General features: G+C 50.8%; 2 protein-coding genes across 4 annotated transcripts; both read right to left on the reverse strand.

The window, feature by feature from the left end:
• Window positions 515-7563, reverse strand: TFIP11 (tuftelin interacting protein 11). Its single transcript, XM_021412436.1, has 12 exons — window positions 7222-7563; window positions 6712-6865; window positions 6065-6221; window positions 5765-5892; window positions 5135-5287; window positions 3855-4364; window positions 3449-3555; window positions 3049-3217; window positions 2605-2848; window positions 2149-2291; window positions 1724-1889; window positions 515-1023 (listed from the first exon to the last, which is right to left on the reverse strand). Exons 1-12 carry the CDS (start codon window positions 7416-7418, stop codon window positions 668-670), a joined length of 2484 nt encoding a protein of 827 aa, XP_021268111.1. The 5' UTR covers window positions 7419-7563; the 3' UTR covers window positions 515-667.
• On the reverse strand, window positions 7714-17859 carry TPST2 (tyrosylprotein sulfotransferase 2). Of its 3 annotated transcripts, none has more exons than XM_021412439.1 (7): window positions 17725-17859; window positions 14641-14708; window positions 11954-12869; window positions 10874-11072; window positions 9824-9874; window positions 8872-8920; window positions 7714-8169 (listed from the first exon to the last, which is right to left on the reverse strand). In XM_021412439.1, exons 3-6 carry the CDS (start codon window positions 12787-12789, stop codon window positions 8891-8893), a joined length of 1116 nt encoding a protein of 371 aa, XP_021268114.1. In that variant the 5' UTR covers window positions 12790-12869; window positions 14641-14708; window positions 17725-17859; the 3' UTR covers window positions 7714-8169; window positions 8872-8890. The 3 variants fall into 3 exon arrangements, with proteins under 3 accessions (XP_021268114.1, XP_021268115.1, XP_021268116.1); XM_021412440.1 differs by lacking the exon at window positions 17725-17859 and adding an exon at window positions 17656-17680; XM_021412441.1 differs by lacking the exons at window positions 14641-14708; window positions 17725-17859 and adding an exon at window positions 13473-14622.

Genomic DNA, 17915 nt, shown 5'->3' on the forward strand with positions numbered 1-17915 from the left:
GCTTTTTCACAGGCAGGGGACTTCAGCTGTTCAGTGCTACTAAAAAATCTCTTCAGTCATTTCTCCATAAAGAATCAGGCCATTTCCCTCTAGGAAAGAAAAAGCCTCATTCACCGTTTTTCCCTACCGTGCCCTGAGCTACTGAGTTCCCATGGCACATCTGAATGTGCTGGAAAGAATCTCCCTTCCATCTCCGCTTGGATAGGGCTGAGAGGCAGGCCAAGTGCTGGCAGTGTTTGGTAGAGAAGGGGCTGCTGTGTGAGGGATACACTGAGATAGTAATTACCACTGCCAGCACAGTACAGCTGTCAAGGAGAGCTGCAAAATCTGTCAGTGAGCCTTTGAGGCTCATCTGCTGTTGGCCCCGCTGCAAGCAGAGAACAAGTGCCAGTGGTCCCTTCTCATCCTCACTTGTATAGTGGTTTGAAACAATTACTGCTGAATCTGTATCACAAGTGGCAATTACACAAGCACTGGAACTGCTTGTTCCTCCCTTCGCACCAGCTTCCATGTATCATTTCACCTCTTGACACTCTTGGAACAGCCAAGAAAACAATCCTGGCATACAGCTGAAGTTCCATTATTTGTAAATCTGTAACGTCTTTATTCTAAGACAGTTCCTCTAAAAATACGAGTAGGATCACCTTCACATTTCCAAGCAGGTGCCTCACTTGGCCATATCAATGAGACTCTGGAGAGAGGTTGGCACCCAGGTCTTCTCTCCTTGTACAAACACCACACCTCTGTCAATGTAAATCACAATCCGTCCAAACGTATACAACTGTTTCCCTTCGTGTCGCTTGCCAATCACAGGCATGAAAACAATGTTGTGTTCCTCTGCTTTCGTCTGAATTAGGTCCTTAAAATTCATTGGCACAGAGCTGGCAGCCATGCCTATGCCTCGCTGAGCCATGTTCTCAGCCTCTCGCCGCTCCTGCATGGCTTCATACTGGAAATCTTTTCTCCTCTCCGTGTGAGTGAGGTATGCGATGTTCTCCCGGGCACCCGGCTGCATGTAGCCACCTGTTGGGGAGGAAAAAACACGTGAAAATGTGTGAAAACCTCATGCAAGGTCCATGGGGAAGCTCGAGTCCAAGATGCATAAAGTATTAAATACAGTGAGGCTGAGCCACAGCGCTCTGAATCATCTTTCACACGTTTTTATTGCTCGCATTTATAGTTACTGTTAATACAATGACTACCTAGATGAATCAGAGAACTGTAGCTAAAGTTACAGGACCTGACCCAGTCCCAAACTGAATCTGAGCATGCACAGGAGAGGATGCTGCACTGTTACTGACAAAGGGAAAATGCAAACAGAACAACTATAAAAGTACTCCTGAAAGCCGCACCCCAGCCCGTGGACTCCACATGCCACCTGAGTTATAAGCAGTGAATATTGCTAGAACAAGCTAAGGACTGAGCAGTGCCATACTGCAGGAAGAAGCCTTGCATCACAGTACTTCCACTATGAACCCCAGCTCACTTCATGGCTGCATGAGCACTATGCCAGAAATTTCTCAATAAATCTATTCCTCTTACCTGTGGTTGTATCCTTTTACAACAGAAACCAACGCTTAAAATAGACCTTAAGGAATTCTCCCTGTTTCTGATGCATGTTTTCCATCACACTACACAGCAAACAGCTAAGTGGGACACAGGTGAGGAATTCTTGGCCTTTGAGGGCAGGATGAAAGCTAATACATCACAATGAGCCACCTACCGACACTGGAAGAGACAGCCCGGTTCATGATATCAAGAGCTTCATTAAATTTGTCTTTGATCGACGGATGTGCCAACACTTGGTCTGAGAACATGGACTTCCAGCCCAAGTACCACTTCGTGATCTCTTCGTAATTGGGGCTATTACTAAGCCAAGAACACAGCACCTGTAAACAACATGAACAAATTCAACAGGGTGGGTATATTTATGGAAGTCCTTATTATCAGCTTGTTTATGACTCAGCCTTCAGTAAAAGAAAGGACCATATCAGTCTTAGAAGTCTGGTCTGATGTGTATGCAGCTATGATGAAAATCACCCAGCTAAACCATATCACAGCATTGGGGCAACAATTACTAGGTCAGAGTCACTGAAACACTTTGCTTTGAATCACATCTGTCGGAAATCACTCAGCCTTGTTCCTCACCTGCAGCCATTTTGGGAAGAAGTGTTTCTCCAGCAGCCCAACAAGACTGGAGACAGAAATCATTCCCTCCCAGTCGATCACCCAGTAGAAGGCATCCATGTGCTGCTGATGAGGGTTTATTATGAGCTCGTTCAAACACATCCCTGGAAAGAGGGGAAGAACAGTTACAGGAGAACTTGACTTACCAGCACCCTGACCTATCTCACAGTGATGTATATGTGACTTGAGGAGCAATTGTTTGGTGGCTGATCCCTGCCACCAAAACAGTGCAATTCCATTTCCCGCAATTACAGTTTACAGCCAAAACTGAGAAACATAAAACATTCAGCTTTTTTTTTTTTTTTTTTTGGACCAGAGCCTTTTAGCCAGATTGCACGGCTCAATGAGGAACTGCAAATCTCATAGTGAAAGCACTAGCATAGGCTAAAGAATTAAAATGTCTCTCCCTTGTCTCACCTAGTTTAGGCACAATGTTTTTGACCATGAAAGCCTCCCACGAGCCAGGTGTGAACACATCCTTCCAGGGCTGAAGGATAAGTTTGGCTGAGGAGTCACTGGGATGCCATTTCTGCAGCGCGTTCGCCAGCTTGTTTCTGATGGGAGAATAGAGTGGTTCTAATCGTGCCTGCATCAGGGGAAGCCAGGGATGGATCCAGGAATGGATTGGGACTGTGTCCGTCAAAGGATTCCAGTTTTCAACCTTTAGGCAAAACACAGAAGAGATTTAATTTTCTATTGGCACAAAGCCTTGCCAGATGCAAAAAGAACAATAATGTAACCCCCTAATTCTGAAATACACTGACAGAGGCAACACAGTGGCATTGTGGAAGCTGCAGTTGACTAAAATTCAAATACTGGTTCAAAATAAGGCTTCATTCTAGTACAGCTCCCTCAACTTACCTCTTTCTGTAGCTTGGGGAAGATAAGCTGATCCAGAATGTTATCCAGTATCCACACAGGAATGATGTGCACCCAGCTATCCAGGAAATCCACCATGGATCCACAATTCCTTGGCTGCCACTGTGCCACTATGTTTCTGACATACGGCATCCAGATTTCCCACATTAGCCTGGAAAAAATAAAGAAATCAAAGCTAAGCGTAAAGCCCTAGCCTCGGGCCTAGAAAACTGAATGGATAAGGGTTATTTCACAGCTACTTCCTTCCATATAGCTGACAGCTGGGTTTTAACAGACATCTCAAGAGAATCATCTGGAAAGTACGCCTCTCTCTGTTCTTCACCATCATGGAGGAAGCAGCATTTAAAGATACCAAACGAAGTAGAATTAATTTGTTATTTACCTGTGAAAAGCATCCGTTGATAGGTCCTGCCCACCGTGTGATAACAGCTGGTCGTTTTCCAAAAGGCTCTTCCACTTGGCTATGATCTCCGTGCCATATGTACAGTCCTGGAAATGATAAGGTATATGCGGTCTTTGTGGTTTTTCATTCATTTCAGCTGATATCTACAAAGAGCAGGCTGACTGCTCAGCTACAGGCAGCTTTCTCACATGTTTATCTCACTCTGCCATGAACACAGGGTTTTATCTGGAGCTTTCTTTTCTGCTCTCAAGCGTGAGAAAGGGTTGCTTTTTTCACTTCCTCTCCAAACTAATCAGGAATTTTGGGCAAGGAGGGAGGAAAGCAAGACAATAAAACAACTTAAACCATCAGCTGGGAACTGTGGATAAATCAAACTAATATTCACCTTGAGGGGATCCCAGTTCTTGAAGTAATCTTTCATGAGAGGATAGACTATTGCTACTGCCAAGTCTACCCTATCAGACATTCTGTACTCTTCGTAGTACTTGTCTTGAAGCGTCTCAAAAATCTTTGCACACTCATCCAAGGTCAAAGGATTTTCACAACTGGGCTGCATCCGTCTCTCACACTCTTCCACCATGTCCAGGACTTTGCTGAGATTGCTAATTGCTGTCTCCTCATGCGAGAGAATTTCAGACATCTTCTGTATCTCATGGGTCAGGTTGACTACCATGTCTCTCTCATACTGCAGCTGGCGGTCGCTCTGGATGATCTCCTGCTCTGTGATGTCAATGAGAAGCTGTAAGTTGTGCTCCAGCTCAGGCAAGGCGAATCCCTGGGGCTTAGAGTCTTTGCCCAGCAGCTGCTGAGGATTGTCATCAGGGATATTGTGCTTGTGGCTAATTTGACTGTAGCTGTAATAAACCTTTTGCTCCCGGCCCGTCATATCTATAACCTTCCAAGAAACAAGAAAAAACACTTGTCTTAAAAAATGCAATTCATGTTTAAAAAGAGGAAATACCTTATTCCAAATTGAACATTGGAGATTTGCAACTACTCCAGCAGGCTAGTAATAAAACCTGGTTTTGAATGGGGCAACCTGAGAGTCCCTCTGAAAAGGGCTGCTCCTGATGTGAAGATTTAAAGTAAATGAAAAACAACGTGGAGTCAGAGCTCAAAGATCCTATCTCTGATCTCAGTTTTACCATTTTGCTGAGTTAATCTAAGAACACCAACTACTCACAACTGCAAAGAAGCCTTAAGTTTTTTTTATACTTTTCTTACACACTTGTCAATTTAAATGAATAACTTCATTAAGTGCATTAAAGACAAGTCCCTTACAGTCTGAAGTATCTTCTACCTAAAAAGGACCACGTGTCTAGCTGTACAATCCTAAGAAGGACAAGTGCACTTCAAGAAGTGGATGAGATATGACAAATGTGAAACAATTAAACTTAACTTCCAAAAGCAAACAAACAAGATGACTAATCTGTATTTTCCTGAAATGAAGATGTTCCTTAAGGACAAGTCCAACATTGCAGTTACGATGTGGTCTATTAAATGATTCAGTAATGAATCTGAAGCCTTGATTTGCATGAGGCTACAGACAACAGTTGTTAGAACTAGCTTCTATTAAGGTTACCAATGGCCTAAAAGCACTCAACACTAATGTAGGCAAATTGAATTGCTTCCCAGCAATGCCATCACTTGGTTTATCAGCCTTACCTTGACTTGAGAGAGCTCCTTCTGAGGGGTTGAAAGCTGTTTGTTAATCCTACCCTTGGCTTTCAGTTCTTCTACTGTCTTATAGCTATATTTGGGCTTTTTCTTGCCTCCATTAGGATCCTTCCGCCACTGACTGAGTTCTTTTTGAAATTCCTAAATAAAAACAGAAGAATTGTTATTGCTGTTCTCAGTCATGCCTCAAATTTGTCTGTTTTCTATGGAAAAACAACCATCAGATTCATTCAATGAAGAATGCTATACAGCAGAACAAAAGGAAAAGTGACAAAGCAGAGCAAGAAGCTGGCTCAGATGCTGTGGTCCAAGCAGAACACCTTTCCTCAGCACTACCAGTATGTTTCTGATCTTTGTGTTTTTAAACAAAAGACAAATTACTTATCTGGGGGAAACGGAGGATGGGAGCAGCAGCAAGGCTACTGGAATAAAGTAAGACAGAATCAACATAAAGGACATTACAATGGCATGCGAATATATCTAAATGAGATTCATGTTTTATGTTTTTAGCTTCTTATCCAAAATTAGATCCATTTCCTCTAACACAAAAGCTGATACTAGAACTGAATTTGTTCACACAACACGAGTAAACAGGTGTACCAGGAATCATACAAATACCTCTTCAGCTTCTTCTTCTGAGTCAACAACAGGGAAGTCCTGCAAAGACTGACTGGTTCTTTCAGAGCCGTATGCTCCCACAGCTCCTTTGCCTTTCCTTTGCTTGGCCTCAATTGGATTGATAATACCTAACAAGAGATCAGTTAGATCAGAAGGAAGAAATTCAAATGAGAGAGAGCACTTGGCAAGAGAAGCAAGAATTTATCTATAAACCACTTCAAGATGCTAGTTCCTAAACAATGCAATCTCTTCTTTGAAGTATTCGTTCTTAATAAACAACCAAATACAAGATCACAGTACCTTGAGCATTCTTTCCAAGACCTCTTCCAGGGACATAACCCATCTTCTGGAGAAGTTTCTGCCCAATTCCCTTAGTGTGTCTCTCCCAGCTGCCAAAATCCATGAAAGATTTTGTCCCCCCTACAAAGCCTTTCTGACTGGGCTTGAAATTTCCACCCTATTAAAACAAAAACACGGAAGATTTTTAAGGTGCTGTAATAACAAAGCTCTGCGGAACTTCACTCTGACACAAGATACTTCCTCCAAGCAATTCAGCAGTCAACACACTGCGCTCTGTTTCTCCAGCTCCCTATGTCAGACAGCCACTTTTGTGCCCATGGAAGTCCTCGGCCATTTAAGAACTTTCCACATGAGCTGCCAGTTATTAGGCTCTATCATGGACTTTAGCTGAAGCTGCTTCCCTGTTGTTTCTGTGCTTGACAACTGGAAACAAGCCCACGAAGGAGTGATGTTCCCAAGAATACACAACAATACATCAGAAAAAAGAAGAGAAAACACATCCCTCAACTTCATGCCATGCTGCATGTGGTACATCAGTGATAACTGTTTCTCCCTTTCTTCAGTGCTCTATTATTTCAAGAACTCAGACTGTCCATTGAGCTCCACAAACACATTACACAGAGCTGAAAGTGTCCTGGATCACTCACTGTTTTCAACTTCTTCGGCACAAATTCTTTAGGGATTTCCTCCTGCTTAACGGGCTTCTCATCTTCATCAGAATCCTCATCTGACACGTCCTCAGCCGCTGACTTTTTCAGCCCTGCACTGATGAAGTTCACGGGGGCTGAGTAATCCCTAGAGCTGAACCAAAACAGGACCTTTAAGTCTTACAGACGGGCGACATGGGAGCCATGACATTAGTGCTGTTTCGGCAAGAAATCTCAGTTCCTCTTCCCGAGAGCCGGGGACCGCCTGTGCCCCCCGCCCCCCGCCCCCCCCCCCCCACACACACACACACACCCGCGCCCACCGCCCCCAACCCGAGCCCACCCCAGCAGGAGCTGCGCCCACCCCGCTGCTGTCCTGACAGCCCGCGGCCCGGTGCTGGGGCAGCTGCAGCCGCACGGAGCGGGGCCCTCGGGCCGCGGGACGAGACCCTATCCCCGGGCAGAGCAGAGCAGAGCACGGCAGGACTGGCCCTTCCCCACAGCCCGCACCGCTTGCCGCCGAAGCTGGGCCGCTCCTCGTCCGAGTCGCGCTCGGCCCACACGCCGTAGGTGGCCTCCTCCTTGGTCTGCCGGTGCCGCTGCCGGTGCGGGTTGAACTCGTTCTGTAGGTCCCAGTCCGACACCTCGAAGTTCTCCATCTCCACGCCATCCTCCCCGTCCGTACCGTACAGGTGCGACATCGACATGGCACCTCCGAACGTCGCACCAGCCCCCTTCTAACCGACGGACCCTATGGCACCGCAGCGCACCGGAAGCGAGCCTATCTCTTCCGGTGACGCGCGCATGCGCCGCTTAAGTCACTTCCCCCAACCATAGAGACGCTGGCTAGAAGGAACGGCCCCGCTAGCGCCCCCTGCCGGGAAGCGGCTCCTCGGGCGGCGGAGCACTCCGCGACGCGGCACCCCGAGGGGCAGCAGCGGGAAACCACTGGCGTTAAACCACTGCTCTGGTCGTGTGAAACGAAGGAATGCAGCCAGGAGCGAAACGAATGACCTCATATATTAATTCTTAAATAGAATCTGTCAATGACAAGTGAATGGGGAGGAGGAGATGGTCCCGGATTGTCACCTGTACAACAAATGCTCTACACGGTTATGACACCAATTCTGATCTGCACGTTAAGGAACAGCATTACGAGACACTGAAATACGGCTCTAAAATGTTCTCCAGGAACTGAATAGAAAATCTCTTTCCAATGCACTTTGAAGGTTCAGTCAATCTTCATTTCCACAGATCTTTCACCACGGAGCATCCAGCGAAGGGAGAAGAGTGGTATCGAAGTGAACAACGTTTGGCCTTTGCAAATAAATGCAAATACATTCCTCGCATGGCAGTCATTTTGGCAATATTAGCAAGCAATATGCTTGGATAACAGATTTCCACCGGTGCGACTGCAAACTCTTCTTTGCGGGGGCACCCAGGGCCGTTTGCAGCAGCCTGCAAGAGAAGAAACAGTCTGGGCAGTCAGGCAGTCCCAGCAGCCACTTGCCAGCAACTTTAAAGCCACTGTGATACTGCAATTGCTGGATACTGAGCTCCAGCTCCTGCATGATGGGCAACAACACCTGTTAAACCCTCTGCTTTTTTAAGTACAGATACTGCTTTTAAATAGAAAGTTTCTAAAGGTTCGGTTTCAATAAGAAAAAACGTTGTTTATGTGCTAGCACAGAGGCTACCTGAAAAGAGAGACTGAAAACATCCAACACGCTAACAGCTGCTGCTGAAGAAGTCAAGGAGAACGGTTCTGTTTTCCCAAGCTGGCAGCAAACATGACCACCCCCTTCTCCTGACAGGCACACGGGGCACATCCCTGCGGATTGCTGGGGCTCAGCACACATACACGTCCCCTCCCCCTCCCTATCCACACTCATTAATAACACCCCCAAGTGGCTGGCTGTGATTTTGTTGAAGTAGAGCTCAGAAAAAAAAAAAAAAAAAAAGGGATCTGACAAATCGTCTCATGTAACAGTATTGTTCTGAAAACCTAAAGCAACTGTGAAGGAGATCATTTACATAACGAGTGTGCCTGGAGCAGCCGGGTCAATCCACAAGCATAAGAAATTATACAAGCAAAATGCTAATCCTGTAGCAATGCCAGGCAGATTTGTGCGGGTCCCGAATTAAAGTACAAGTTCTTACCTGGAAATCATTAATTTTATTAGTGAGAAGATGATGTGTTCTGAGTCACCTAGAATAAACAAGAAACAGAGGGATCAGTTTTAAGTCACCACCTGCAATTCAAAGCATTCCCAGTGTGTGTTCCCAGAAGCAAAGAAAAAGGGAAATGGTCGGGACAGAAAGTGGTACAACAGCAGAGAACCAGCAGCCAGGAGACCTACCCACGGGACTGCAGTCTCTCGCTTCCCTACTTTATGTGCAGCATCAGCCACTCAGGAACTGCAAGCGACACCTCTTGCAGTGAATACATGCGTGTGCTTGCTCCACTAGAAGCCCCGTTTCCTCATTCTGGGATTTGACTATGCATGTTTTCACATGCTGGCAACGCAGACCAATCTTTGAGGAGTCCCCATGTTGAACAGGTAAAACCAGACACCTTTGATCAAAACAGTGGTGAAAACCAAAACTAATCTATTGCATCTCCTATTCAGGCAGGTGGCCCTTTCTGAAGAGTCAGTAAGATAATTTTTAAGGCTGTATATATGATGGCTGTTTGACTGCTCTGCGTTGTAAAAGATGGTAATCCCTTGCTTTCAAACAGTGCTCTTTAGGGAGGGAGACACAAAGTGTATTTTTGACACATGAACACAATCACAAGTACCAGAAATAGAAGACCTATCTGTAACTTGAAACCAGGTAAGCTGCCCTCCCCTAAACAGCCTGCAAGTGTCAATAAGAACGAGCAGGAGGCCAGGCAACCAGGACCCAAGAGAGGTGGGGGATGTCTCATCCCTGGGGACACCCAAGGTCAGGGGACAGGGCCCTGAGCACCTGATGGAGCTGTGTTGTCCCTGTTCATTGCAGGGGAGTGGGAGCAGATGGCTTTTAAAGGTCCCTTCCAACACAAATGATTCTATGATTCTGTGACTAACCACACAGGGCAAAGCATTCAAACGTGACATCAAACTCTTACCTGCAGATGGCCTTTCAAGTTGGCTGGCGTTTTATAATCCCCCTTTAAAACCTGTGGAAGAGAGAAAAATAGTGACTCCCTTCTTGGACAGTGACTGTACGAATATCATCAAGTGCACATCGTTAACTGCAGTGTATGTTCCAGGACGTGTGAGCCAGCTGAGACCTGAGGAGAAGTTGTTCTACCTATTGCGGGCATACTGGGGCAACAGCAGGAGGTCTCTCCCTTAGTGACTGCTCACCCAAATCATCTGTGTCCTGAAATGGCTCAGCAAGCACAGACAGCGAGGAAGGACTGCAAGAGCCCAGAACACTCGGAGCGTGACCAGCTCCAGGGGAGCTCCTCTGACCTGCCAGCTTTGTGCTGCTGCTCTCCAGTCTGCACAGGACAACAGGGAACAGTGTTCTCTGCTCCCAGAAGCATGGCAAAGGACACCTTGTCCAAGGGCACTGTCACAGGGACTGCACACAAGGAATCCAACCTCAGTTTCAGGAGAACAGGCCCATCCCAAAGCATGAAAAATCCCCTGTCTAATAACCGCTGCCTGTGGCTCTGCAGTTTCAGACGCATGAGTATGAGTCAATATTCTAAAAAAACTTCTTCTGGTTTTGCCCAAATACATTACAAGCGTCCAGTCACATTCCTCGTGGGACTGCGGGAGTGGCTGGTGAGCTGCACACAGACTCAGCGCTGCCTAAGATCCTGGTGAGGTCAGACTGGAGTTTCTAGTGCCAACAACTCTGCAACCAGATAACATCGCAACCAGTAACTCCCATGTCTGGGTTCAAGAATGGGGCCGGTCAGGGATGGAGGGACAGGTCAGTATCTGCCACAACAGAAGAAATGAACACCACCACAAAATCACAGGGAGCAGAATCAGTCTGAGCCACACCAGACTCAATCTACTGCACTGTTTGGAAATCATCTCAGCGGAACCGAACACCCATCATCCACAGTTTCCCAAAAGGAAGACAGATTTTGTTTCTCCACTGCCCCTTTCTGAGGCAGGCCAGGAGCCCCTCCTGCTCCGGGGATGGCCGTGACACCCACCCTGTGCGTGTTGTTGACAACGAGAGGGTCCGGGTGACCGTAGTTGGGTGGGTTGGCGTACGGGTCATAGCCAAGCTTGGCGAGCATGGGTGCTATGTGGGCCATGTCCTGGAGTACATCCCCTGGAATGTGTCCGATCCATTTAGATAACGCCTCCATGTTCACCGGTTTGATAACCTGGTCCGTTGATCTTTCTATCCTGGAAAAAATATCAAGGGAAAAAAAAAAAAAAAAAAAAGCAAAACAAGTTGCTGTCACTCGGATTTCGTAGATATATCGGGCTCAGATAGAAGAGTCTTCAGCTAGGCTAGCTGCCACCTGAACATTTCGTTTTCACTTCCCAAGACAAGCACACAGCACACATGCTGCTCTGTACCCTCCATGCACGCAGGCAGAGCCACCAGGGCACGGTGGTGCTGCTGCTGTGTGAGCTTCCTGCAGCCCTGTGGGCTCAGGCCTCTGTGTGACTGCGGGGACACAGCCCTGGGATCCATCCTGTACTAGAGTGGCTGCTACCAGCCACGATCAGACACACGATTACATTTTGCTAAGTCAGATCTAAGCCTCCCTTAGAAAAAAAAACAGCATGGAAAGACCAGAAGGTGGGAGAAGCCAAGCACCTCCTGGAGCACTGAGAGCCAGGAGGGAGTGCTCGGGTGTGTCTCCATGTTTCTCCCGTACATTCCTTTATTCTGCAACACCAGCACCAACTTTGGCAGGAATTACTGCCCACCCCTGAAAGTGATTCATCAGCAGCAAAACTGCAGACAGGAGATGTGAGGATGGGTGGAGGAGAGAAGCATTACAGAGCTCACGTTTCTGAGCAAGCAGTTCTTTTCAAATTAAAGATCCAAGCCACTCCTGCACTGTCAAGAGAGATGAAGTAAGACAGTCACTTGCTCCTAAAATTCCTGCCTGTCATGCTGCTCTATTGCACACAACAGGTCGCTAATATTCCAGCCCTCATTTACTCAGAAACACAAAACCGACCGCAGTAAAGCTGGGAGTGCTGCCGCTTCTACCTCTGAAAAGCACCCACTGCCAAGAGCAAGGAACTCTTGCCCCACAGCACACACTCACTTGGAAAGAGACACTCCGCCGGGCTTCCCTATGAGCTCCTCGTGGTGCAGCACGGTGTCGCTCCACGAGATATCCAGGAACTTCATGATGGCGTGCATGGACTGCTCGGGGTGCAGCACCAGCTGCTCGTAGTAGACGGGCAGGCAGCGAGAGCGCCCGATCTCCAGGCACTGGGAGTACATCACCTCAATGGCTTTGTTCCACTTGGTCAGGCAGTCCCGGTAGCTGTTCAGGTCGAAGCCTGCGATTGTCACTTTCCGCGTGATCATGGAGTGGACCGAGGCGCGGCCGTCTCGAACCATCAGGAGGAACTTGGAGTTGGGAAACAACCTGGACAGGTAGACAGAGGACTTCAAGGTGAACGGGTCCTTGTTACACAGATACCTGGCCGGCTCGCCGTGCTTGGCGATCACCTCCAGGATAAAGGCCTGCATGGCAGCGTCCAACACCTGGTCCGTCACCCCGGCCTCGTCCAGACGCATCTTCTCTCGCCCCGACTTGGACCAGGCCTGCCGCATGGCCAGCACGCGGGGGATGATGCGGGTCTCCTCCCCGCAGCGCACCTCCGGGTGGGCATCCAGCATGGCCCTCATCAGCGTGGTGCCGCTGCGGGGGACCCCTCCGATGAAGATGAGGGGCATCTCCTTGCTGTAACGGTACTCGACGTGGTTGGAGTCCACCATGACCAGCTCCTCATTCTCGGGTCTCATCAGCCCGTGCCTCCTCTTGCTCAGCACTTCCTGGCACTCCAGCACCTGCTGGCCGAGGTGCAGCGTCACCATCAGGGCCGCCACCGAGCCCACCGCCAGCAGCACCCGCCGCATGGTGACCCGCATCCTGTCCTGCTGCGCAAGGGCTGAGCACCACGTCACCACGCTTCAGCTTTCAGCCAGCGAGCGTTCAACCCAGCGGGCATCTGCAAGAGAGAGAGCAGCTCTGTGAGCAGGGCCGCCCGCAGCCTGGCCCCAGCAGCTCCTGCAGACGCCCACACCGTGCCGGGCTGTCGTCATCCCTTCTACCTATCAGCAGATTTCAGGCTAGGTATCTTCTGCCCAGGATGTAATTAAAGCCCGCCTCGGAGCACACCCAAGGAGATTATTTCTTGGTTGTTTTTGTCCCCACAATCTCAGGTTTATGGCCGGAGCAAAGCTCAGTGGAATTTTTGGAGAGGAGGGGGTCCTGCTCACCCAGTCACTGCACCATGAAGCTTCACCTTCTTCCATTTACTCCTTTGATTCGAGTGTGCATTAGGTCAGGAGAAAACCCCCCCAGCTTTCCTTTCACCCGAGCAGTAAGGAGTCTTTGAAGTTTGCTCCATCCTGGACGAACCCCAGCCTCCCAGGGCAGCTCCTGCACTCGGCACACCGCCCTCCTCCCCTCCTGCCAACCACCTGCCTCCCTCCCACACTTTCTTTAATTTTACATTTGCTGCCATAGGGGAGGGAGGAAGCTGAAACAAACAGACAAACAAAAGCAACTCACGCACTTTTCAAGGCCTAAGTCAGAAAGAAGCAGTTACCCATTAGGACGAAACAAGCTGAGACATTAAAACAACGTGAAGGGGAACACGTCAATAATAGCAACGTGTGGTCTGTTCAACACCTTTCTCCCCCAGTCTGACGTTACACAATGCTTCCCCCGGCACCGGGGCAGTGTCTGCTCGCAGGACTCGGCTGCAGCAGTGCTGTTGCGCAGTGCTGTGCTGCTGCCTGCTCCCAGGAGAGCTGGCACTGCTCCCACCCCCTCCCCCCCCCCCGGGTTTGTGAGCGCAGGTTTGGCAATCCAACCCCGGGGTCACAGCGGGATTTCGAGTTCTTTGTGATTACAGGGCTCGGGTGAGTGGAAGGAACGAGATGTCCGTGCGCTTTATTTCACTGACAATCAAAGAACTGCTTCAGAAAAGCTCCTTTCCCTCTCCACTCTTTTCATCAAAGAGCTCATTTAGCCAAGCGCCTTCAAGTGGGGAGCAGCCAGCGGGGCCCGCCCGGTGCCAGCCCCATGGCACACAGCCCTCCCCATTATCAGCCCATGCCAGGGCCTGTCCCATCCCAAGGTGACACGGCCACCAGCACTCTCCCTGCGGCACACAGCCCCATGGCTAACTCCCCCACCAGCTGCTCTGTCATCCCACCGGGGTCCAATGGTGTCCAACGCACGTCCACACGCCGTGTACAAGCCAAAAAGCCAAATGCTGCTCTGTTTGTTTAGACCAGACGTCACACGGGACAACAAACAGCGCCCTGGCCTTTGTCCAGCCCCAAGCCGGGCCCATTAAAAAGATGAGTGCTGTCCACTCCACCCTGCCATCTCCATCTGTCTCACTTATGTAAATGTATTCAAATGTTCACCCTAAAAATAATCGCTCCCGGCCACAAGACCCATCGCAGTGCGAGCGCTCAGGACTTCAGGGCAATTGGAACCACTGCAGCCGTGCAGGAAGCAGGGAGGCTGGTGGGGAAGTGACAACGCGGCGGTGACAAACGAGGACACAAAAGTTCCTGCAGGCACAGTGCCTTCCGTATTCACACGCTGGTAGGACGCCAATAACATTGGGGCTGTAAGCTGGGGAAGTGAAATATGAACAGAGCACCAGCAAAGGGTGGACAGATGGATGAAACATCCAGCAGTGGACTCCAGGTGCCAGGGGGGAACCGGGCACTCCGACGGGATCTCCAGGCTTGCCTTACCTGCGCCTTGCAGCTCATGGTGCTGCCAGCCAAGCTTCGTGCTGAGACACAGATGGCCGCGAGAACACCTAGCGGGGAAGAAAAATCACAGGGTTCATTTGTTTGCTGATCACAGGCGGCCCCCACCCAGCCCGTGGGGCAAAGCTCAGCCCCGCAGCGATGCCGAAGCACGTGGCTGAGATCACCCTGGTGCTGGGTCAGGGGCAAAATCCAGCTCCAGTGCTGCAAGCATCCGCTGTCACATAGGCACCAGCTCCCTGCAGCCACAGCGCTGAACCCTGCACTACCAGCACCCAGCAGCTCAGCTCCGCACCGCACGAGTGATCCTGTGTGCACGGAGCAACCCAAGCACCACGCACCCTGCAGGGCTCCTGCCCGTGTCCCAGTGAGGCCACAGCTGTGTCCCTGTGTGCACGACGCTGTCCCTCCGTGCACAGCACTGTCCCAGCCCCAGAGGATGTTTTTGAGAACATTTCAAGTACAGACACTAATTGTTATTCCGTCCACCCCAGAGCCTCCTCCACTCCTGCCCAGCCGCTGCCGGACGTCACACAGCCCCTCTGCTTCAGCACTAATGGGAAACCAGAGGGAAACTCCACCCAGCACCAATGCTGCAATGGAGCAGAGTTCATCTGCAGCACATGCATCGCCCTCCGTCCCCACAACATTTCCTACTCCTCTCCTTCAGCCACGGGATCTACCCTGGATGAGGCTGCAGGGCGCGGGGCAGCACCCACACGCATCCCCAGGCTCCCTGGTGCAGTGGTTTAACAGCTGCCCTGCTCCGGAAACTCCTCCAGCTCTCACCCTCACAAACACAATGTGCACGCACACACACACACACACACACACACAGACTTGCAGACTTCCTTCCTGCTGCAGCGCAGGGCTGTGCTGTGCCATTGCATGGTCACAGCAGTGTCCGGGCACAGGCAGTGCTCCCATACCCACTGCACCCAGCCTGCAGCTGTCCCCGACCCATTCTTCAAAGCAGAAAACCATGGCAAACGATGCAAACTATAGCAAACAAGTGACAGAACCAGCTCCTGCAAGAAGCGTGATGTGATCAAAAATTAATCTTTCTTTACACCATTCCCAGAAACAGATGCTACTGACTTCCCAAAATGACAGAGGTGTGGCATGGAAAGTTTTAGCTCAGATCCTTAGGCTTAATGAGGGCTGAGGAAATACGAACTTCTTCACGGAGGAACAGCAGTAGCTGTGGTCAGCAAGAACCACGCCAATGGACCTCACGTGCATCCTTCCAAATCGGCAACACTTATTCTGCAGCACTCAGGGCTGCAGTACCTGGCAGCACCCAGCAGTGCACAGCAGCACCCAGGGCTGCAGCCCCAGGTCAGCACTGCAGGGAGTGTTGCTGGCAGGGTGCAGGGAGCCAGGTGTAGGGCAGGGCCCACGTGCATGACACTGCGCTGCTCAAGGGCACCAACGGCATTCAAAGGAAAACACAAACAGTCGCTTTCAGGGCACCACGTGACAAGAGCAGCACCACGCAGAGCGGAGCATTTTTGCTGATTCAAACTAAAGATGTGCTGTGGGCCACAGAGCCAGACACAGCAACAGGAACCAGAAGCCAACCCTGGTACAAGTATATGGATTTAAACCACTTTTGGGTCACGAGTGCCTTTGAAAATCCCCGAATAGACCAAGCAGCGCTGCGGTTTGCATTTGCAGCAGCAGCACCACCCCAAGTGACAGAGCCACTGAAAGGCAGTGCTGGAAGCACCAACCCCAGCAACCTGCAGCCAGCTAGTCCAGGGAGGAGGAAAGGCCCCAGTGTGCCATGTGCTGCCCTCGTGTCCCTGTCCCCATGTCCTGGTGGCAGCCCTCTGCATGTCTGTGCACCAACAGAACAGAACAAAAGACTCTCCACGAGCGTGGGTGGCCAGAGCATGCCATGCAACAGGGAGGAAAAAAGACATCAAAGGAGCTGGTAGAAAAAACACTCCCAAGTCTTTAAAACAGTATTTCCAAATCCACATGCCAAAGTGTAAGTCTTAACGAGCTCCATTCCCGCATGCACAAAGATCATGGCTTGCAAAGCAAAGGTTGTTTCTGCAAGAGAAACCCCAAAACCTCAAATTTGCTTAAGAAACATAATCAAAATATTTTATTTCCCAGTGATGCAACACCAGAGATATCCCTGCCCCAAAGGCACTGCTGAGCACGGGCTCAGGGCATGGTGGTGGCACCATAAAGCACCAGGGCATGGGAGCTCGTTCATACAGATGAGCTCTTTGGCAGATGCTCCAACCTCCTGGGATATGCACACAGTGCTGCAGCCTGCTGTCTGCAATGCACAGGGATGGGAGGGTGCAAGCGGGGTACCCTAAGGCTGCCCAAAGAACAGAGCAGGGGCAGAGCGGTGTGCCTCAGGGCAGGGAGCAAAAACCTACATGGAGTGCCCTGCACCTAGAGCCACGCGCTGCCTTGTGCACACTGCAGCACTGCGTGCACTGAGCACCCTGCACTGGGCGCTATGCACTGAGTGCCCTGCACCACCACCTTGTGCACACTGCTCAATGAACATCCTGCACTGAGCGCCACGCACTGAGCGCCCTGCACCACCACCTTGTGCACACTGCTCACTGAACATCCTGCACTGAGCGCCATGCACTGAGCACTACGCACCACCACCTTGTGCACACTGCTCACTGAACATCCTGCACTGAGTGCCACGCACTGAGCATCCTGCACTGAGCACCCTGCACCACCTTGTGCACACTGCTCACTGAGCACCCTGCACCGAGCACCCTGCACCGAGCACCTTGCACCGAGCACCCTGCACCGAGCACCCTGCACCGAGCACCATGCACCGAGCACCCTGTACTGAGTGCCCTGCACTGAGCACCACGCACTGCGCGCCCTGCACCCCCTTGCGCTCACTGCTCACTGAGCACCCCGCACCGAGCACCGTGCACTGCGCGCTGTGCACTGAGCATCCTGCACCGAGTGCCCCCGCATCACCCCGCGCACCCCGCTCACTGCGCGCACCGAGCACGCTGCGCCTCCCCGCGCACTCAGCGCTCCGTGCACAGCGCTCCCCGCGCCGCCCGCTCCCACCTGCCGCTGTCACCGCGGTTCCGGTACCGCCGCTCGGGCCGGGCCGGGCCGCGCCGCGCCGCACCCCCCGGGGCCACCGCCGCCGCCGGCGCGGAACGGAGCGGCGCCGAGACACGGCGACGTCACGCGCAGAGGGGCCGGGATACCCGCGCCGCGCGCCGCCCCACCGCGCATGCGCCCCCTGGCGTGCG

Source organism: Numida meleagris, chromosome 14 (assembly GCF_002078875.1).
Source record: "Numida meleagris isolate 19003 breed g44 Domestic line chromosome 14, NumMel1.0, whole genome shotgun sequence".
Taxonomy (NCBI): domain Eukaryota; kingdom Metazoa; phylum Chordata; class Aves; order Galliformes; family Numididae; genus Numida; species Numida meleagris.